Source organism: Rhinatrema bivittatum, chromosome 4 (assembly GCF_901001135.1).
Source record: "Rhinatrema bivittatum chromosome 4, aRhiBiv1.1, whole genome shotgun sequence".
NCBI lineage: Eukaryota > Metazoa > Chordata > Amphibia > Gymnophiona > Rhinatrematidae > Rhinatrema > Rhinatrema bivittatum.
Genome location: NC_042618.1, coordinates 340161590 through 340184628, shown reverse-complemented (window position 1 = coordinate 340184628; position 23039 = coordinate 340161590). Strand labels below are relative to the sequence as shown.

At 45.1% G+C, this 23039-nt stretch overlaps 1 protein-coding gene across 6 annotated transcripts in view; it reads left to right on the top strand.

Annotated features, from left to right (window-relative positions):
- The window catches only part of ITGB4 (integrin subunit beta 4), a 131719-nt gene extending 111294 nt beyond the window's left edge, over positions 1–20425 (top strand). For 2 of the 6 annotated variants that reach the window (XM_029600498.1, XM_029600497.1), the window contains 9 exons: positions 8237–8413; positions 9243–9416; positions 10255–10371; positions 10732–10881; positions 14828–15016; positions 15612–15767; positions 16139–16303; positions 16907–17026; positions 17427–20425. In XM_029600498.1, coding sequence (XP_029456358.1) covers positions 8237–8413; positions 9243–9416; positions 10255–10371; positions 10732–10881; positions 14828–15016; positions 15612–15767; positions 16139–16303; positions 16907–17026; positions 17427–17566 — 1388 coding nt within the window. In that variant the 3' untranslated portion in view covers positions 17567–20425. The other 4 variants (XM_029600500.1, XM_029600499.1, XM_029600501.1 and 1 more) reach the window with 4 other exon arrangements.
- Positions 20426–23039: the final 2614 nt, after the last annotated feature.

Below are 23039 nucleotides of genomic sequence, written 5' to 3'. Positions count from 1 at the left end.
GATTTGCTGGGTCCAGGTGCCTCCAAAACCTGGAAATTTGGAGGGGGCTTTCTTCGATGCATCTGAAGGGGAAGTGCCACCGGAGGTTGGTGCCTCAGACACTGATCCTGAGCGGAGTCCGCAGGTTCCGTCCGGGGAAATGGAGTCTGTCTCCGCTGTGGAGGGCGATGATCCCCAGGTGCTTCGTCTGTTCCACAAGGAGGTTCTGGGTCCCTTGATCCCACAGATCCTGGTGGAATTGGGCATCGCAGCTCCCCATGTAGATGCGAACCACAAGGAGGTGGACCCTGTCATGGCGGGCCTGCGGAGCCCAACCAAGACTTTTCCCTTCACAAGACGATGTAGCAATTGGTGGTCCGGGAGTGGGATACTTCAGAGATGGACCTGAAGGTGAGCAGAGCTATGGACAAGTTATATTCGCTGCCCGTGGACACTTTGGAGTTGCTTCGGGTTCCGAAGGTGGATGCCTCAGTGTCGGCAGACACAGAGGATGACCATCCTGGTGGTGGAAGTCGTCGCTCTGAAGGCGACTTCCACCACCAGGATGGTGGTGCAAGATAAGAATCTGGAGTTACCTCAAAAGTCTGTTTAAGATGCATCTGCATTGGGCATTCAGGTGACTGTCTGCAGCAGTTTTATGCTTCAGGCTTTTCTGAGATGGGTGCAGCAGTTACAGGATCAGGCGGACGTGTCACCCGCTGAGTCTCAGGAGGCAGAGCGTCTGGAAGCTGCGGTGGCTTACGGTGCTGACACCCTTTATGATCTCATTCGTACTTCGTCCCGGTCGATGGTTTCTGCGGTTTCTGCCAGAAGGCTTCTGTGGTTGTGGAGCTGGTCTGCGGATGTTTCCTCTTAAGGCTCAGCTCGGGGTATTGCCATTCAAGGGCAAGCTCCTGTTTGGTGAGGATTTAGACCAGCTGATCAAGCTACTGGGAGAGAATAAAGTCCACAAATTACCAGAGGACAAGCCCAAGGGCTCCAAGGGTCCCTTTCCGTCTTGCTCCTGTTTTGTGGGCAAAGGTGGTTTAGGCAGAGCAGGGCTCCGGTGACTGGTCAGAGGTAGGCCTCAGGAAGGCCGCAATCCTGGACGCAGTCCTTTCAGGCCTGCAGGTCGAGCAGGGATAGCTCCAGTCAGGGTGCTGGCAGAGCTAAGCCCTTTCAATGAAGCGAGGCTGGCCCACTCCTTGGTCCCGGTGATCAGGGGTCACCTTTCTCAGTTTTACGAGGAGTGGGCCAAGATCACCTCAGACCAGTGGGTCTAAGCATGATCAAACATGGTTATGCTTTAGAGTTTGCTCGTCTGCTGTGAAATCTCTTCATGGTCTCTCCCTGTGCCACTACGTGAAAGCAGCGAGTCGGGCTTCAGACTCTCGATCGACTGCGTCGGCTGGGGGCCATAGTTCTGGTTCCTGCGCAGGAGCAGGGAACAGGTTGTTATTCCATCTATTTTGTGGTGCCAAAAAAGGACGGGGCGTTTCGACCCATATTGGACCTAAAGAAAGTAAATATTGCTCTCAAAGTTCCTCATTTTTGAATGGAGACTTTCGTTCCGTCATCACAGCAGTTCAAACAGGAGAATTTCTGGCATCCCTGGACCTGACAGAGGTATATCTGCATATTGGGATCAGTCAGGACCATCAGCGGTATCTCCATGGTCCTAGGGGAGCATTTTCAATTTTGCACCCTTCTGTTTGTCTTGGCAACCGCTCCCCAGACCTTTATCAAGGTGATGGTGGTGGTGGTGGCGGCCCTCAGGAAGGGAGGGTGTGCTTGTTCACCCATACCTGGACGACTGGCTGATTTGAGCAAAGTCGGAAGGCCTGTGCAAGCAGGCGGTGGAGATAGTGATGCACCGCTTGCAATCGTTGGGTTGAATAGTGAACTTATTCAAGAGCCAGCTGCTGCCCTCCCAAGAATTGGAATTTTTGGGAGCACGTTTCAATACCCGAGCGGGGAAGGTGTTTCTCATGGAGCAGCACATGCTCAAGTTGCAGGCCCAGGTGTGGAGTCTTTTATAGGCCCGAATGCCCAGAGTTTGGGACTACTTTCCAGATTCTCGGCTCCATGGCATCTGTCTTGGAACTCATTTCCTGAGCATTTGCTCATATGCATCCAATGCAATAAGCGCTACTATTGCGCTGTCGGAACAGTTTCATCTTTCCCTGCCGTTGACTGGGTCAGCAAGGTCCAGTTTGTCATGGTGGCTTTCTCGCCACCACTTGAGCCATGGAGTAGATTTGGAGGTCCCTCAGTGGATGGTGGTGACTACCGTTGCCAGCCTCTCCAGTTGGGGAGCAGACTGTCAGTCCCAAGCAGTCCAAGGTCAATGAACATCGGAGGAAGCATCGTGCTCCATCAATTGCCTTGAGATGAGAGCAATTTGGTTAGCCCTTCAGGCATTCTTACTTCTATTGCGCAACTGTCAGGTCTGGATCCTATCTGACAATGCGACGATAGTGGCCTACATCAACTGCCAAGGGGGGACCAAGAATCGAGCAGTGGCCTAGGAAGCGGAGATGCTCATGTGTTGGGCGGAATAGCATCTGTCTTGGATAGCAGTCTCTCACATCGTGGGGTCTGACAATGTGCAGGCCGACTTTCTCGGCCTCGGGCAGGTGGATCCAGGAGAATGGAAGCTTTTGGAAAGAGCGATGCATCTCATTACCAACAGATGGAGTTTTCCTCACTTGGATCTAATGGCGACTCAACAGAATGCCAAAGCTCTGTGATTCTTCAGTTGCAGGAGGGAGTGATCAGCGGAAGGGGTCGATGCCCTGGTTCTTCCCTTGCCAAGCGATGTTCTGATCTACGTGTTCCCGCCATGGCCTCTGGTGGGCAAGATAGTCAGGAGAATAGAGGTACATCCAGGAAAGGTAATCCTGGTAGCTCCAGAGTGGCCTCGGAGGCCTTGATTCGTGGATTTGGTCAATCGGGTGCTAGACGGTCCTTTGAGGCTGGGTCATCTTCCGAACCTACTTCGTCAGGGTCCCATATTTTTAGATCAGGTAGATCGCTTTTGTCTAGCGGCTTTTGAGAGGCGGCAGCTAAGGAAGAAAGGATATCCTGTGGATATTATTTCTACGCTGCTCCAGGCTCGAAAGACTTCCACTTCTCTGGCGTATGTCAGGGTGTGAAGGATTTTCGAGTCTTGGTGCACTGTCCACAAAGTTGATCCGAAGCGAGCGTAGGTGGCACAGACCCTGACTTTTCTGCAGAAAGGATTGACAAAGGGTTTGTCTTTCAACTCCCTAAGAGTTCAGGTTGCAGCCCTGGGCTATTTTTGAGGCCAGATTAATGGGAAGCCTCTGGCGTCACATCCGGATGTGTTGCATTTTCTCGGGGGTGTGAAGCATTTGCAGCCACCTTCTAGGTTGGTATGTCCCTCTTGGAGTCTTAATTTGGTTTTCAAAGGCATGTGTGCGGCGCCATTTGAGCCTCTAAAAAGGACTACTTTGAAGGATCTCACTCTGAAAGTGGTTTTCTTGGTGGCTATGTGTTCCACCAGAAGGGTCTCTGAACCTCAAGCCCTGTCCTGCAGGGAGCCTTTCTTACGGATCTCCGATTCGGGGGGGTCTCCTTGAGGATGGTTCCGTCTTTTCTTCCTAAGGTCGTTTCGGCATTCCATTTAAGTCAATCAGTGGAACTTCTGGCTTTTCCCAATCTGGATCCTACAGCACCTCATGCTAAGGATCTCAGGTGTTTGGATGTCAGACGTGCTTTGTTGCGGTCCCTGGAGATTACTAACAGTTTCAGATTGTTGGATCACCTCTTTGTACTGTGGAATGGTGCTAAGAAGGGTCAGAAGGCATCGAAAGCCACGATTGCATGTTGGTTGAAGGAGGCCATTGGCTCCTCTTACATTTGTTGTGGTCATCCTATCCCGAAGGGGTTAAGGGCTCATTCAACCTGATCCCAGGCAGCCTCCTGGGCGGAATGTCAGCTAATCTCCCCGCAAGAGATTTGCAGGGCGGCAACTTGAAAATCTTTGCATACCTTTGCCATTTACTACAGATTGGACGTTTAGGCACCAGAAATTACTAATCAATTACTTACTCCAATCAATAACTTACTCCAAGTTATTGATTTCCTTGTTACATGTAACTGCTTTTCTGCACTATTGTTCAAATTGTAAAGTTTATTATAATCGCACCCCTGTTTCTTGTGAACTAGCATGATGGGACTATCGTCTTGAATGTTGGTATATAAAAAAAACTTAAATAAATAAATAATTTCGGAGAGAGCGTCCTTTGAACGGGACTCTCACAGTCCCACCCAGGTTAGGGAAGCTTTGGTATGTCCTAGGATTCTGGACTGATCTGGGTATGTACAGGGAAAGGAAAATTGGTTCTTACCTGCTAATTTTCGTTCCTGTAGTACCAAAGATCAGTCCAGAGTCCCGCCCAAAGGGTGTGTGTTTCTGAGAGTCCACTCAATCTGTCTTTTTGTCTATTGTCCTTACTGTCTGAAGAATGGCACAGGTTTCCTTTTCTCCGTGAGGTAATCAGTAAATTCATGGTTATATCTGTTTTTTCCTCTGCTCGTTCGAGAGGGTTAATTTCTAAAATTTGTTAAAGTTGTTTATTTTACTGTATCTGCTTGGGTGCATAGTAATACTGAGGGACTGCAGGTACTATGCCAGGTTATATGCCATTGGCTGTAAAAAAAAAAAAAAAAAAAAGTCTCTGTCTCCATCTGCTGGAAGGGAGGCAAAACCCAGGAGTCTGGGCTGATCTGTGGTGCTACAGGAACGAAAATTAGCAGGTAAGAACCAATTTTCCTGTAACCGCACTAAGAGGTTTCTTTCGGTTGTGTCAATGGTAGAAAGCCCACCTGTATCTGACCCAAGAATATGAAGATGGAGAGAAGTCAATTGCCAAGTTTGCGCCACTTGCACATTGGTTCAGTATTAACCAGCTGTCAGCTCAGATTTTGCAAACTGCTTAACATCATTGGCAGAGAAGAGCCTTCTGTACTTGCACTTCAATAACTGACTGTATCCCTGGGCCATTTCTGCAGGCAGGCCCGAAGCATGGGCTATATTCAGGGCCTTGGTTCCTAGCAATAAGTCTCAAATTTTGAACAAAGTTAGTACTTTAGTGATGGTGATGGAAGTCACCAAGGAATACATTTAAAGAAAGCATTGGAGGATATAATTTGATATGGAAAGAGCATTGGAAGGATCCATTCTGTGCTACATTCTGTGGTATAAGCTCTTTTTTTTTTTTTTTTTTTGAGAAAGGTCATGCACGTTGGTTTGACTTTTTTTATTTATTTTTATTTTTTTAATGAGATTAGGTAGGTAATGGGATAGATGGAGAGGGATAGCCATACCAAACTCCCAGGATTGGCAGGGGAACTTTTTGGTTTCTGGCACCTTCCACCTCTTGCAGCCTGCTTGCTGTGTAACCCCACTCCCTCCCTTCCTCAGCCCAAATATTATCTGCATTAGCAAAGGAGTGTGCATCGGAAAAGTAAGGTTGAAATAAGTGAAGCGGCCTAACAGGAGAGGGCCTGGTGCCATCATTTTGTCTCTCACAAGGACCCCCCCACACACACACACACACAGACACACACAGAAACCCATCCCAGAGCTGTTTGTGATATTTATCCATGCTACGGCGATGCAGATCTTTCAGGGAGAAAATCCTGAACTGACACCTGCAGGCGCGGAGACCTTTATTGGGCTACAAGGTCAGTACAAAACAGAAAGCAAAATTTGTAAAAGGCGCCAGCTTTGCCATACAAAGACAACTTCCACCTTAGACAGGTCACAGGCACCAGGGTGCTACCATTTGTTGAGAGGAGTTGCTGAGAATGATGTTGTAGGTGGTGGGCCCCTCCCCCCTTTGCCATAACCCCCTGCAGACTATGCCAACACAAGTACTTGACTTGTTCCAAAAGGCTCCACCTGGAAACACGTCCAGCTGCTGGGTGAGGAGTTTGACCTTCGGCGGATAACGTGGAGGCTGCCAGTGGAAATAATCCCCCGGCTCTCCGACAGCAGTTGCTTCTCCTCGGACACCGAGGCTCTGCTGCGGGATGATAGCGCGCCCTCTGAGCCCTGGGACAGTGATGGAACGAGCAGCGCTGGTGGCAATGATGGCATGAAGAAGAGAGGGACAGTCCAACCCCAAGCAGGTGATGGCAGAGGCCTTCTGCAGTGAATGACAGAGCTGGGGGCACAGAACTGGATCTCAGTGTCGTCATCCCCCGTCCCCCCCGAGTGTTTTTTTTGTTGGCACGATGAGGTAACCGTCTGCCCGTAGAACTAGCTTGCACGTACCATAATAACATTTCCCGCGCAAGGTCCCTCCCTTTCCTCTTGCAGTCTGCTGGGAGTAACGTGAATGCAGTTAGCCTCTCCTAGCAGCAGATTTTGTGTAATAAAACACTACTTCAGCACAGCTGCAAAAGGCATCCCCCCTATGGCTCTGTAGTGTCCATCTCTCTTTTCCTATAGCTGTAACGTGAATGGAACCATTTTAAAACAACTCGTTGGCAGGCTTTGCTTCCTTCGCACTGCATAGGTTTCAGAATTATTTTTTTTCAACTACATAAAATTCCATTGCAAAATTATCTGGCCTTGTTATTTATTTTTTTCATGTTTTGAAACTCTTCGTGTGACACCACCCCTCCCCCCATGTCTCTCATTAGTTTCTAACCATATGGTTGGGTTGGGCCAGACCATACCAACAGGGCATCATTAATGGGAACATATAATGCAGGTCAAATACTTTTTTCTAAAATGATAGTCTCTATCCTTAGGCTGCTGAGAAGCATATGAGAAATAGTAATCAAGTGGATGGCTCAAGCATATCAAGAGATTTGCTCCGTGCTACTGCTGCTAAGCACATAGTAAGATTTTCTCAAACATAGACATGGAGGGCCTGCTCAAAAAGTAAACAGGGCTGCTACTGGGATGCTGCATGGACTGGATTTTTCTTTCTGATGAACGTTTTCATATGATTTTATGCACACTTGGAAAAAAAAACATTGCCAGAGCTATGGGGGTCAATAATTCAAAAGATTTATCAGCTAAGACCGGATTTCGGCCAGGTAAATTTAACCTTTTAAAAAAATCTGGCCCTTCTAACCAACAAAACTCATGCAGGTAAAATTGCAAGCTGTACAAATTTAGCCTGGCAAGAAAGGAGCCAGCTGGAAGCGTTTCCAGGACGGGTTTTTTTATTTTTTTATTTAGCCAGTTAGCACAATATTTATCACTAACTGGATAAATTTACCCACGCAAATTGTAAGTGGGTAGATTTAGCCTGATAGTCACAAAATAAGCCAGATAATTACAACTGAATATTCAGCCAACCAGGCAAATGTACCTGATTATCTTTACCCATTCACAAGCCAATACAATAAGAAGCGCTGGAGACAGGGCGCTCTGTTTCAAGCACCCGCTCTCCCAGCCTGCGCCAAGCTACCTCTCCTGGGCACGCGATCCTGTATTTAAATGAGGGGGTCGCACTAAAAAGGAGGCTCTAGGGACAATAGCGCGTCCCTAGCGCTCCTTAGCGGCAACCCAGGAGAGGTGGCTGTCAGCGGGTTCAGGAAACCGACGCTCAATTTTACGGGCGTTGATTTTCTGAGCCCGCTGTCAGCCATAGGTTAGGAAAACGGACGCTGGTAAAATTGAGTGCTTTCTCCTAACCAGACCAGCTGGCACATTATTTATTTATTTATTTAAAAAAAAATTTTTTTATTTTTTTAGCATCTTTGGTTCCTCCGACTTAATATCACTAGGATATTAAGTCAGAGGGTGTACAAAAAAGCAGTATTTGTGTCAACATGCACTCATCCAACCGCATGTTAAACAGTGCACTCGGCTGAGTACACTTTACTGTATCAGCCTGTCAGTGGGCTTTGAACCAAGAAAGGGTATCATCGGTAATGCAAGTTACAAAAGCTTATGTTTTTTGAAAAAAGTATGTTTTATAGTATGTGGTAGCTAGAAATTCTTTGTGAGGGTGCAGATTACCCATGCTGATTATTGTAGTGGGAAGTTCAAAGCCATTAAGTTTTATCATCCTCAACCTTTCACAGATAAGATTTCCTGGATTTGTAAGAAAATGTACATAAATTCCTAATCTTGACTCCCAGGCTAGGGGTGCAGGAGGAAAGGTTGGGTTCGTTCATTGACACCTTCACGCTTCAGGTATCGGAGTCAGTATTGGCTGGCAAAGCCCCCGCACTAAACAAAGGGATTCTTTTTTTGTTGCCTTTGCAGAACAGTTAATGAATGGACGGCTGGATTTCAACTACCCAAGTGGAGGAGGCAGCATGACTAGGACCATCACCACAACCAACTATAATCAGCTGAGTCCACACATGCATCAAGAGGCCAGAATGTTTAGAGGCTCCTCCTCATCAGCAAGGGAATTCACTACCATTGTATCCGGACATGGTGAGTGTTGCAATATATTGCAAAATTTGTCTGTTCCATATTTTTGGGTAAAGTGGCCACCTGATCTAGGTCAACCCTGAGAAACTAATTGAGCTCTCTAAATGTAATGAAACAATTCCAGATTTGTAGTTCTGATTTCTCTGGGAATTGCAGCACTGCAAGTCCATAGATGCAGTGGGACCAAACGAGAACTGGATCAGCCTCTTGGTGTGGGGTTCATCCTCAGTACCTCTGACCTGCAGGAGAGGGGCCTGTCTGTGTATCTTTAATTCACAGAGCGCCCTTCATATTAGCAACCAAGGTTCCCTCTGCAAAAATATCACTCCCTCTATCTCATGCTGAAAGGGGACTGTCTTCCAACTTTTGACATCCAAATGTTTCCTGTCTCACACGGGAAGGGGGTTCTCCAAGTCTCCGATTCCAAGTCTCCCACTCTGTGCTTGGGAGAGAGCTATTGACACCATTGCAAAATGAAAAATAACCTTGTTCAAACAGATATATATATATATATACAATATTTTATGATGATCCATTTCTCAGTCTCATGTGTCCCAAAATTTTATCCCCATTAGATGTAACGTTCTCTGATCCCTGGCCAGATTTCCATATTGCCACTGATAAATATGCAAAGCAGCACCTGGTGTTAATGATTTTCTTATTACTAAGTATTAAGTAAACTCAGAGTCAGTCTAGCACCAATCATCCCAACATTCATACATCAATGTCTTGTTAATTGTAACGGCCCCTCCCAAAATGTGTGACCCTCTTTCTTCTTCCAACGATAGCCTCACTGGTCTCTTTCTTTCTGTTTTATACTATTGTGTTGTAGACCAACCTGAGAGAATACTCTCTCCTATAGACGAAGATACGGGGAGAGTGTTCCTAATGCCACAGGATGTAAATTTCATGAGGCGGGCACAGGTGAAGGGTTACTACGGCAACAGTGGTGTTCGGGATTCTATAATCATGGCTGGTGATCCCTGTGGGATTTCAGAACATTTAGGTACAACATGTGGTAACAAACCCATCTGCTTAGTGTCCAGTGTCTTCGCAGATACATCCCGTCACCAGCCCTACCCTACCCTGAATTGTCTTCTGCTGTGAAGTGCAAAGTCCCCACATTGCTCCATCGGCTTTGTGTGTGTCAGGCCTTCCATCAAATGTGTGCTCTTCTGTTCGCCACTTAATGTTTGCCTTTGTGAGATGATGAGGGGGGGAGGCCATACCCTGCTTTGTTAAAGCATGTCAACCAATCATACTTTTCCTTTCTAGTAACACTTTCACTGCCTTACTATGACTATCTCTCCCACTCCTTTCCGATCATCTCTTGTGTGCGTGTGCACACCAAATGGGAAGTGAAATTATGAGGAAGACAATATTTATCGTGTAAACTCCTCTTTCTTTTTAAGGAACTGTTCCTGACTCTGATGGTGCTGTTTTGTAGGCAGGTCCCCTGTCCAAGAAAAACAGATGAATGAATGGATGGGTAGATGGAAAACATGTCTGGATACAGAAAATCTGCAAGGATGAATGCATACTTGAGTGATTAATAAATGGAAAAGGAAAAGGGGGGGGGGGTGACTGTAATAGGGTCATTTTTGTATAGGTGGATGGATGAACCAAAGAATTACTGGGTAAGTAAATAAAAGGGACACCTTTTAAGTAAATTAGCATAATAGTATAAAAACAAATAGATGAGCAGATTCATGAACATCAGGATGGGTAAGCGCGTTAGTGATGGTGTTTAGTGTCCATGACCTGCCACTTCGTTCTACCATCCGCCCATGAATGCACAGGCCTGCAAGTGGCTGATTTAAATCCCCCTCTCTTTCTCTGTGCAGGGATGTCAGGGCAAAGCAAACTAGGGGTACCTTATACCCTTCCCCAGAGCATGAGGAATCGCACTCACTCCGAAGATGTCCGAGACGCACTGAGCAGCCTGGATATGGCTCTTCAGGGTGAGTGAGTGAGTTTTGCTGGCCCTCAGCCTAGCATCTCAGCCTCAGTGGGGCACACAGTATAGCCAGGGGAGGAAAGAACGGTTTCTAAACAAACCTCTTTCTCTCTCTCTAGACTAGGTTCACCTTTTGCAGCCCAGCGACAGCCTTAAACTTGCATACCTGTATCACTCAAGGGTTTTCCCTGCAGAATGCACATCAGATCAGTAACCAGCACCCTATGTCTCTCTGGAATGACTCTGCATTAGAGGTTTTATTGATGGCTTGAGCAGATGACTTTATTAAAAGACGCAGAACCCCTGGATGTGGAGGATCCTCTCTGATGAAATGATTGTTCATTGCCTGTATTTGTGCAATCAGATTCCAGATTACTGTCTGGTGTGCCTGAGACTCCAACCCGCTTGGTCTTCTCTGCTTTGGGACCCACATCTCTAAAAGTCAGCTGGCAGGAACCACAGTGCGACAAAATAGTGCAAGGATACCGTGTGCAGTACCAACTACTCAACGGAGGTCAGTTCCTACATTGTGCTCCATGAATCCTTTTAAACTTGGCTGTAGAGGTGAATGATGTGCATTTACTTGTTTGTTTTTTTCCCCTCTTTCTCCCCCAAAGCCTCGCTCTTGTTTTGCTCTCCTGTGTTTAATTCAACAGTTTGGTCTAGTTTTCATTGGAAACATGGAAGAAATTAATCGGGTCCAACGTACTTTGATATTCCCAGGTCAATCTGCATTAATTAATTAATTAATTATTTATTTATTTATTTATTTATTTTTAATTTTTATATACCAGAATTCCTGTATACAATACAAATCAGTCCGGTTTACAAGAAACGAAAAGATTGCCCTGGTCTGGGAGGTCAGACCGGGGTTTTTTTTTACAAAGAACATTGAACAATAATATAATATAAAATACATTGAACAATAACATATAATACAATCCTTGAACATTGAACAATAACAATAAATACTTAAATATTTCCATAATTAAATTAAAATTAAGCCAATTAGCATGTTAAACTTAAATTAAACGTAAAATTAAATTGAACTTTAATTTTGGATAATATTGTATATTATTAACTGTAATACAAAATATTCCTAAGTTCAGTCAGGATAAGGCGCTTAGTTAAATTCTGGAGACTGGAACGCTTGCCTGAAGAGCCAGGTTTTTAACTTGGATGGTGGATTGTTTTTAACTTGGTTTTTAACTTGGATTGTTTTTAACTTGGATTGATTTTAACTTGGATGGTGGATTGTTTTTAACGTGGATGGTGCATTGTGGCATTACATACCACAATGCACCATCCACATGGAAGACAAACTCACAGAAAACCAATTGCATTTCTTTTAACCACTTTAGCATATCTCAGATACTGCAGACTATTGCAAGTTGATCCCACTTATTTATTCTCACATTTAATAATTTCTGTAGCAATATTATTAGTAAAGGACCATCATGCTGGTCGTTCTGAGGCAAAATTGAATGCACCCAAACTTCAGCCCTAGAAGTGATCATAGTTCCATTAATGGCCACTTTTTTTGTTAATTTACAGCAAAAGAAAAATTGTTAATTTCCTGCAGGTACTTCGTCCCATTGTAAATTCCCTGTCAGGGGTCCTTCTTTGAATGCCACTTCTGCATCAGGGGGATCACACTGCTTTCAAGGAATATTGCTTCGACATCTCTCCAACAGCACCTTCATCTACAATAGAGCAGAAGCACAATGTTTCAGCAGCACATATCTACTTCCATACAGCCCCACTTTGCTGACAGAAAAACACATCCACTTAACGGCAATAATGATATGCTCCAATGCTGTTTAGTCAATGTCGCTGACTAGAGCACTCTGTTAATAAAATCTAAATGAGATCACATGACTCAAAAGTATCCAAAATTAAAATTTTATTAAGAGATTAGAACATAAGAACATGCCATACTGGGTCAGACCAAGGGTCCTTCAAGCCCAGCATCCTGTTTCCAACAGTGGCCAATCCAGGCCATAAGAATCTGGCAAGTACCCAAAAACTAAGTCTATTCCATGTTACCGTTGCTAGTAATAGCAGTGGCTATTTTCTAAGTCAACTTAATTAATAGCTGGTAATGGACTTCTCCTCCAAGAACTTACCCATTCCTTTTTTAAACACAGCTATACTAACTGCACTAACCACATCCTGTGGCAACAAATTCCAGAGTTTAATTGTGCGTTGAGTGAAAAAGAACTTTCTTTGATTTAGTTTTAAATGTGCCCCATGCTAACTTCATGGAGTGTCCCCTAGTCTTTCTATTATCCGAAGGAATAAATAACCGATTCACTACCTGTTCTAGACCTCTCATGATTTTAAACACCTCTATCATATCCCCCTCAGCCGTCTCTTCTCCAAGCTGAAAAGTCCTAACCTCTTTAGTCTTTTCTCATAGGGGAGTTGTTCCATTCCCCTTATCATTTTGGTAGCCCTTCTCTGTCCCTTCTCCATCGCAATTATATCTTTTTTGGGATGCGGCGACCAGAATTGTACACAGAATTCAAGGTGCAGTCTCACCATGGAGCGATACAGAAGCATTATGTCATTTTCCGTTTTATTCACCATTCCCTTTCTAATAATTCCCAACATTCTGTTTGCTTTTTTGGCTGCTGCAGCACACTGAACCGACAATTTCAATGTGTTATCCACTATGACACCTAGATCTCTTTCTTGGGTGGAAGCTCCTAATATGGAACCTAACATTTGGGCCGATTCAGTAAAAGTCGCGGGAGAGCGGGCGATTCAGGGGGGAAGAAGATGCAAATTAGGGCCCGCAGTAAAAAGAGGCGCTCGGGACACTAGCGCGCGTCCCTAGCGCCTCCTTTTTGACAGGAGCGGTGACTGTCAGTGGGTTTGACAGCCGACGCTCAATTTTTCCGGCGTCGGTTCTCGAGCCCGCTGACAGCCACAGGTTCGTAAATCCGGTTAATTGAGCGTCCGTCTTCCGACCTGCGGGCCACCGGCCGATTTAAAAAATTATTTTTTTTAAATTTTTAATTATTTTTTTTTAATTTTGGGGCCTCCGACTTAACATCGCTATGATATTAAGTTGAGGGTGTACAGAAAAGCAGTTTTTTCTGCTTTTCTGTACACTTTCCCGGTGCTAGCAGAAATTAACGCCAGCCTTTGGGCAGGCGTTAATTTCTGAAAGTAAAATGTGCGGCTTGGCTGCACATTTTACTTTCTATATCGCACGGGAATAACTAATATGCCCATCAACATGCATTTGCATGTTGCGGGCGCTATTAGTTTCGGGGGGTTGGACGCGCATTTTCGACGCCCTATTATCCCTTACTGTATAAGGGGTAAAGCTAGCACGTCGAAAACGTGTGTCCAAACCCGGGCTAACAGTGCGCTCCGGTGGAGCGCACTGTACTGTATCGGCCCAAATGTGTAACTATAGCATGGGTTATCATATGTAAGACTGAAGTTTGGGAGCATTCAGTTGTGCCTCAAAACAACCAGCATGAAGGTCCTTCTTTACTAATAAACATCACTACTCACGTTATTAAATGTGAGGATAAATAAGTAGGAGCAGCTCACATTACAGTGATCACTGTTTCTTGGGTGGACTTTTTCAAGATGTACTGCGGAGTACTCTTATACTGTCCACAGAGACCAGGGTGAAAGCCCTAACACACACAAACTTCCTTGTTTTATAAAGTCTATCTCAGTAATACTGCTCGAGCAGTAAGTGTAAACTGAACATGGAAGTTTGGATAATTACTTACTTTAAAATTTTCCTTTCCTCTGTTATGTAGAAATAAAGGTCAACAAGCAAGTTGTAGGTGATCCTTCTTATACTGGATTAGCATAATACATTCCTGACTGGCTTTCCAAAGCGTTACTTTTACATAATCCAAGTTAACTAACACGGCATCCACACCACACTACTTTCCTCTTTTGTGATAAAAAAAAAAAAAAAAAAAGCGTGTGCAGTAAACAGAGGTTAATAAAGCTTTAAGTGACTCTGCCACTGGTGTGGTCTACATGAGCACTCCATGATGGGCATTGCACCTGTTTGAAGAGACCCACCTGTGTTTGCTGACTATTCCCAGATTTCCAACATGTTTGGACTAGACCTTGGAAGCAGCTAAAGACAAATCTATCAGAAACGCTCAGAGATCACGTGATGGATGCATCAGGATGTTCTCACATACAACTAAGACCATACCCAGAATACCTTGCTTAAGACAGAGATTTATTCCTGTCATGGTAGGCACAAAATAGACCCGATGGAGACACTGCCCCAAGAGAAATGCTCAGGGCTGAGTTTACTGTGGAGTTTTTCCATAGACACACAACAGGGGAATAACTTCAGACTCTGGTGACTCTGCACACTGTTGCACCTTGTACCTACAAATCATTCTGAGGCTTATACATACCATGCTGCTCCCACAAATTACTGTAATGGTGATTCTTTTTTCTCTCTGCAGGTGACTTGAGGAAAATTGACATTCCCAACCCCAACGAGAACTCTGTAGTGGTGGAAGACCTGCTGCCAAACCACTCCTACATCTTCAAGGTGAAGGCACAGAGCGAGGAGGGATGGGGCCCTGAAAGGGAAGGCGTCATCACTATCGAGTCACAGGTGGATCCACAGAGCCCGCTGAGCCCAGTACCAGGTAATGAGAGACAGGGAAATTCTCAGGGGCAAGTATCAAAAAATGGGAAGCTGCACTGTGTATTTCTATGGCATTGTGAAATGAAACACGAGTCAGCGAGTGGGAGAGAGTCCATGTACACTCCAGGTTTTGGGATCCCCTCAAACTCCTCTCCCAAATACACACTTATACTGCTTCATAATCAGAATTCCAAACGTGTGCTAGGGGGATAACAATCCTTGCGATGAAAGTAGATGGTGAGTCACCTTATATGTTTAGCCCCTTGCTGTTCCAGTAATGGAACCCAGTCCTGGTGTGGCAGGTCCATCCCTCCTAGTTTGGGAAGAAATAGCTAAGCTTTCCTCACTTATAATATCCTAAATCTCTAGGCACTATGATTGCTGTTTGTTCTAAAATAACTTGTCCTTCTCTGTAGGAGAGTTTCCTCAGTGCATTTAGCAATGTTTACCATGCAATAGGAGACGACATTTCCAGAGACCAGTTTGTTCCAGTTTGTAACTTGAATAACCCAAGAAAGGCATAGGACATGGCTAGTCTGCTCAGTGACTGTCTCTGGCTCAGTTTTACTGACAGTTTTTTTTAATTGCTCTTTTAGGTTCTCCATTCACACTAAGCACTCCCAGTGCACCAGGCCCCTTGGTGTTCACGGCTCTGAGCCCAGACTCACTTCAGCTCAGCTGGGAGAGGCCTCGCAAGCCCAATGGGTCGATCTTGGGCTATATGGTTACCTGTGAGACGCTACACGGTGGAGGTATGCCATTGTCTGAGGAAACAAAGCTGACTGAGGTGACCGTTCTCTAGAGACATTGCATGATGAGAGCCAGTTTTCCCAATGTGACCCATCTGATCTAGCTTCCCTGCACTCTGTAGACCCCAACTCTCTCTTTACCTCCACCCCCCCACCCCCCCGGCCAATAAATATGAATCTGTGTGCAGCCTTCGATAGCCATGGCTTACAAAAGCCATCCCAGGGAAAGAGATGGAGGAAGGAGGCCTCACATTTAGATAAGAGAATGGAAGACAATAGGATTGGACTTTTGAGAAGCCTCTACTACAAACTGAAGATGTGGAAACCATGGAACACAGCTCACGTCACAAGCTTGCTTGTATTTTATGTCACAGGGGAGCCAAAGAATATCTACGTCGAGGGGGATAACCCAGAGACTACTCTGACAGTGCCTTACCTGAGTGAGAATGTTCCATACAAGTTCAAAGTGCAAGCCAAGACCACCCAAGGATTTGGACCAGAAAGGGAAGGCATCATTACCATTGAGTCTCAGGATGGAGGTAATTCTTGGAAGATTATCTTTTGTTAGGCAGTTAAACCTTTCACCTTCTATTGCTGGTGGAGTGGCTCAGACAAGGGGTTCCTTTCAGAGCCCTTTTAAGTTCACTGCTGTGGTGGGGGGTAGGGTTTGCTTAAGCGAGTGGTCCCAATGTGGCTGTGTTTCTGACCCTCAGCCAGGCCAGAGGAAGGAGATGAGGAACGGGAGTGTGATGGGTAGAAAAAATCCTAGAGCCACAGAATGGTGGTCTCAGTGGTGTCTTGGTCTCATCTCTACCCTATTTTGCTGAGATGATCACAGTGAAAGGAAGCTCCTGAGGGAAACACACAGAAAATACATGCATGCAACTAAAATTAAATCACTGAGTTCAGGATTTGCTTCCTTACAATGTTGTCAGGAAAGGAAAAGATCCCAGTATTAGTTTTATAGTTAACTCACGTCCCAGTGTCACAGCTGCACATTCTCTCCGATTCTACCTGCAGAGCCTACATGAAACCTGGGCTGAGCCCCGAATAGCTTTTCCCTTCAGGGCTTCTTGTTTGTCTTGTGGAATAAGACGTGACCATTCCCCTTACACACCTGACTTTTGTCTAATTTTTTTCAGGGAGCTTTTCACAGTTTGGAGGACAGCAGATCAGTCGACGAGAAATGTACAACCTACCTACAGAATACAGCACTAAAACCAGTGTCACTCACTCCACCCTGACCGATCCCTTTTTCCCAGGTAGAGTTCTCCATGCACAGATAGTTCATCAGTGCAGTGTATTCACCACAAACTGAAAAACCTCAAAATGGATTGAAAAAAAAAATTATTATCACATTTACCAAACAAAAATGGATCCAAGAATCTTCCCAGACATTGGGAAATAAAAAGGCCCTGCTATGTGTTTCACTAATGCATCACCTCATACTTTTACAAAGGCAGAAATTACTTTCAGGCCCTTTTTATATGCTGGAAGTCAAACGTGGTTGCTACACATGTTGCAATTCAGTTAATAAAAAAAATAAAAATAAAAAAAAAAGCTATGAAAAATCTACAGGCTGAGATTAACTAAAGCCCTACTTTTAGTCTGATGGCTTAGACCCAAATCCCAACCTCTAACCTTGACTTTGTCTTGTTCCAGATGGCATGTCTATCACCACCCAGCGGATGGAAAGCAGCGGCACCCTCACCAAACAGGTGACCCAAGAGTTTGTGACCAGGACCATGCAGTCTAGCGGAAGCATCACCAAGCAGACAGAGCGGCGGTTCTTTGAGGCCTGAGTGGAGGGACCCTGCTGACCAGACAGAACGTATCCATGTGGCCTGAAAGATGAAAAAACGTATTCCCTCATGGGCTGCTCAGTTTGCAAACTCGGACACTGGTCTCCACAGCTGGCTCTTTCACTCCAGGTGTTAGCTTGGCAGCTGACACTTATCTCACCTGGACATTGAGCAAACTTGCCAAGGCCTATGAGAAGGACGCTTGCGAGAGCGTTTGAGATTCTCTCTCCTACCATTGTCTGCTCTTCACCCCTGTCTCTTTTATAAGAGCCTCCAGGATTTCTTTATACTGTCTCTGCCTGTTTGATGAAAAGGGATTTTTTTTGGCTTTGTTTTTAAACCTTTTATGGTCCTGCACTTTGTTTGACAGTTTCACTGTGATTTCATTTCATTTGCTGGCGTTCTCAGACCCTCATCTTGCCTCGTAGTCCCATGAGCCAGATGTCTACATTGTATTCCAACATTGGTGCAGCTGCAAATGACTAGAGTACATCATTTGCCTCTTAGTCTTGTAGACCACAAACGTCTCGACCAGAGGTTTTCATCCTGCTCTGGCTATGTTGGAGTGTGGGGATGAGTTGTCCCTTTGTATTGTATCCAATGAAAATTAAAACGTGGGACTCAGCACAGTCACTTGAATAAATGTTTAATGTTCAGGGGCCTCCAGAAAAATCTTTGATTGTAACTATACGAGTCTTTGTTAAAAAAAAACCAAACAAACAAAAAGAAAAAACGTTCAGGGGTCTAAGATGAATAAATAGGCTTCCTGTCTATCTAGAATGCCAAAGGTGAAAATGGGAGGAGAAGAGGAGAATTAAGTAAAAATCTGAAATTACAACAGAATCATCGATTGTGTTACATACCACTCATGTCTTTGAGGAAAATGATTTGTAGTGAGACTTGACACATCCTGCATCTCTTCTTTCAGACACACTCCAGCCTGGGAAGGGAGGCAAAGCTCTTTTCTTAGTTTGCAATGAAACACAAAAGGTCTGAAGAGAACATCAGACCCTTAACCTTCCATAAATTGTCCAGACGTTCATGTGCCCATCAACTTCCTATAGGTGAGATTGCCTGGAGAACGAGATATGTTGATCTGCAGTATCTATCTGTGGCTGTAAGCCATGAAAATTAGTACAGAGCATATCTGCCTTCTGTTCCTGTACAAAGTTTGACAAGAAGATATTAAGGATTTAATGGAATCATCGTTTTCATGCTGGAGGAATTTTTGTTTTGTAGATTTTTTTTTTTTTTTGCCTTCCAACCCCCAAACCTGAGATATCTTGGTACACATGGAGCCTTTTGTAATATAGGAAAGAACAGGAGTGTCTGCAGTTCTGAAATGGCACTACTGTTCATTGGACCAACGTAAATATTATCCAGAGCCGATGCTGTACGTGAGCTCTCGAGACCACATCTGTTCTTCTGAAGAAGGTACCTTTTGGTCTTGAAAGCGCATGCACATCATCTGGATAATTTCTATGTTGAGTCAATAAACATGCCACAGCCTACAAACAAGTCAGCTTTATTCTGGCCTCGCACAGCGATGAAAGCTCTACAATGCAGTTTTGAGACAATCCCATTGGATCAGGGGCTGAAAGGCTCTCTCATGTATGCATGAGCCCAGAGAAGGAGAGTGCTACCACCCCCTTACCCAGGGGCCACCCATGGACTCTTTGAGAAGCTGAAAGATGTCTATATTTCATCTGGTTGACCAGTTATACCAAATACTGTAACAAAACCAGGCATTTCATTTTCTCTTATTTCAAAGTATAGTATTTTTTATTATGTTCTTTTATCTTCATGGGACATGCCAATTTCTTTTATAAAGATGGGTTTTTATAACTGGAATGCAAGGTTCGTATGTTTGTTCTAACAACACTGTTTCTGCTTTTAGCTTTAATAGGGACAGAACTTTGATGTCAGCATACACATTTAAAACCAAATTATATTTAATAGGAATTCTATATATAAATATTATGTCAAAAATACTGGCATAAAGAGTGTAAAAGCCAAAATAGGTCACTGTACAGTGGTAGGTGGATGAACATTGGGTGGGGGGAATCTCTTTTACATACTTCATCCATCTCATGTGTCGTAAGTGATCAATAATTTTGCTAATGTATGTTTGTTACACAAGAATTTCTAAAGGGATAGTATACATGCAACACCTGGATATTCTCATGCAAACTTCTTTCTTCCCAGTTTAAACTGCAATCAATGTGTAATTTTTCCAAAAGCATTTTGGAAACAGTTGTTCATGGGCTAGACACGTCGCAAAGACTGTGGATGGTTTAGCTCCATGTCAAAAGGGACAGGGCAAGCCAGTCCTTGTTTTATTCCACTGCATGCGTGGAGATGTAGTCCTGTTTATCTTAGGGAATTCGGAACTGCATTTCCCTGTATGCAATGGGGCAAACCTAGGGACCAGATCATCCCTTATAACATAGAGCTATATTAAACAGTAGATTTACCTTTTATTTGCTGATGACTTACTCCCTATACTATTGAAACCAATTTTGAGGAAACTGGATTCAAAATGTGACAAAAGAAAATCGCTCCATAGGGGTTATATTAACAAAATGTGGAGAAATTAAATGGCATCAATACTGGGAAGTGTACTGTCTCTTTAAGAAGCATTTAAGTGTTGCATAAGATTGTATGTGTCAAAAGAAAAAAATTATGCATAATAAAATCAGAATGTAATGTTTGTAGCACTCATCGGATAACTGGGATTATTTTATAAACATTTTGCAATTTGTACTTCTGTGTTATAGATGGCAGCTGGTACCTTAGGCTGAGGCACACTGTCATCAAATGGTTTGTTTTGCACTTAATAAAATATTTTCCTTGTGAAAACCAGCTGTTTGGCTGTCTTACTTCTGTTCCTTTACTTGGGAAAGACATTCAGAACCATTCTTCAGAGCCAAGTGTTGCGATGCTGCTCGCGGGCCCCAGCCACAAGCAGCCTCTCACCTTCCCGGCCCTGCAGCCCTGATGCTGCTGCTGTCTCCCGCGGTCCATCACTGCTGTCTCTTCGCGGCCCGGGTCCTGCCTGCTTTGCAGCGGGTGGAGCCGCCGCCAACCTTGTTCTCATGCGGCTCGAAGGCCGCCTACGTGCCTCTTCCCTGCGGCAGGGATCGCCGACGTCCCTGCCTTGCTCTGCGGCGGGAGTGCTGCCTTCAGCCTTGCCTCGCGGCGTGCGAGCCGCCACCATTGCTGCCTCTCATCTTGGCAGGGGTGCCACCAAAGCCACCGTTTCCCTCGCAGTGGCGGGGCTGCTTCCTCTTCGCGGCATGCAGTGCCGCCGCGATTCTCTCCACCCTTGCCTCAGGGATACCGCCATTGGTGCCATTATTCTTCCTGGACCTGGCTTCCCTTAAGCGTGGCCGCACCTCCCTCCAGTATTTAAAGGGCCTGTGGCGGGGAAAAGCCCCGCGGCCCTGCTGGATGATATCATTTCTTCATCGCCTCTTCAGCCCTATAAAAGAGCTCTTCGCCAGTCCCTCGTTGCCTTCGCAAGCAGCATGCCTGCTCCTGGATTCCTTGTCTCATCTCATCATTCCAGGAGCCTTCTGAGGTCCATCATCTCTCCTTCAAGGTCCTTGTTCTTTGTGGGAGCTCCCTTGTCTTCGTCCATTGTTCCTGGTCTCTTGTCAGATCCTGCGCCTTGCCTGTCTCATGCCTTGACATTCCTGTCTCCAGATGTTCCTGTCTCCAGATGACCCAGTCTTCTCCAGTTCCTCTCTTCTGATGTCCCTGTCTTTGGATGTTCCAGTTCTTTGGTCCCTGTGTCCAGTTGTCCCTGATCCTCTAATTCCTGGCTCCAGATTCTGCCTCCAGATGACTATCCTGTGAGTAAATCCGTATCTGATCCGATATCTTGTTCCCAGTCATTGGAGCCCTGTTCTGGCTGGATCCTTCTTCAAGCGCTGCCCGGATTCCTCTTTCATCCTGAGCTTCAGTCCTGAGTTTGTCCCGCTCTCTGCATGGTCCACGACCAGCCTCCAGGTTGTGTAGGGCACGCAGTGGGACAGGGTGGTCCATGACCAGCCCGCGGGGGGCTGTGTAAGGGCGCCTGAGGAGTACTGCCTACGTCTCGTTCTAGTCTCCAAGTGCCTATGTCTTGACCAACTTTCCAAGTGCCTGTCTCGTCCAAGTCTCCTGTATTTCTTTTTTTTTTTTTTTTTTTAATGAAAGGTTTGCTCATCTACCCAAAAAGATAGAACACAAATGAGGAAGGTGACAAAAACCCAGATAAGGAGATATCTTAGAAACAGTCATGCTCTATGGCTGGCAGATGGGATACATCCTTGACAGCATAGACACTAGACAGAATAACTGAGTCACTTGGTCTTTTTATGCCATCATGTGCTGTTACTTAATGACTATGTATGTTTTTGATTCCTTTGCTGGGATGTCTCCATTCTGGGAAGAAGGTGACATGCAGGGATTAGAGCTCCTACAAACCACAGAATATGTGGATATGAGTTTGTCTATCCCTCTCCCATTGAATCTCTGTGTGCAGCCTTGGGCAAGTCACTTTCAGGCCGATACAGTACAGTGCGCTCCAATGGCCTGCTCTGGGACATGCGTTTTCCCTTACCCCTTATTCAGTAAGGGGAGGAAAATGCGCGTCCAACCCGTGGCACCTAATAGCGCCCTCAACATGCAAATGCATGTTGATGGCCCTATTAGGTATGCGCGCGGGATACAGAAAGTAAAATGTGCAGCAAAGCCGCACATTTTACTTTCAGAAATTAGCGCCGACCCAGAGGTCGGCGCTAATTTCTTCCGGCGCCGGGAAAGTGCACAGAAAAGCAGTAAAAACTGTTTTTCTGTGCACCCTCCGACTTAATATCATAGCGATATTAAGTCTGAGGTCCCGAAAAGTAAAAAAAAAAAAATAAATTTTGAATTCGGCCCGCGGCTGTTGGGCCGAAAACTGGACGCTCAATTTTGCCGGCGTCCGGTTTCCGAGCCCGTGGCTGTCAGCAGGCTCGAGAACCAACGCCGGCAAAATTGAGCGTCGGCTGTCAAACCCGCTGACAGCCGCCGCTCCTGTCAAAAAGGAGGCACTAGTGTCCCTAGCGCCTCCTTTTACCCGGATCTACTGCGTCACCTAATTTAAATAGAGAATCGCGCGCACTGGCAAAGGGCCGGTGCGTGCCACCGGGAGAGCGGGCGTTCATCCGCTCTCCCGCGGACTTTACTGTATTGGCCCGTTTATTTCTCTGTGCATTCATTTATCCCATAATAATCCTTCATAGTTCCTTTTGAAAATGTTCATGCACGACAAGAACCAAAACTTTCCTGCTATTCAATCCACCTTTGAGGTGGCTGCTTATGAAGCAGTAAATTGTAAAAATCAAATGGCAAGAATATTTGCAGGAATATACTAACAAAAATTTTATATATATATATATATATATATATATATATATATATATATATATATACACACACACACACA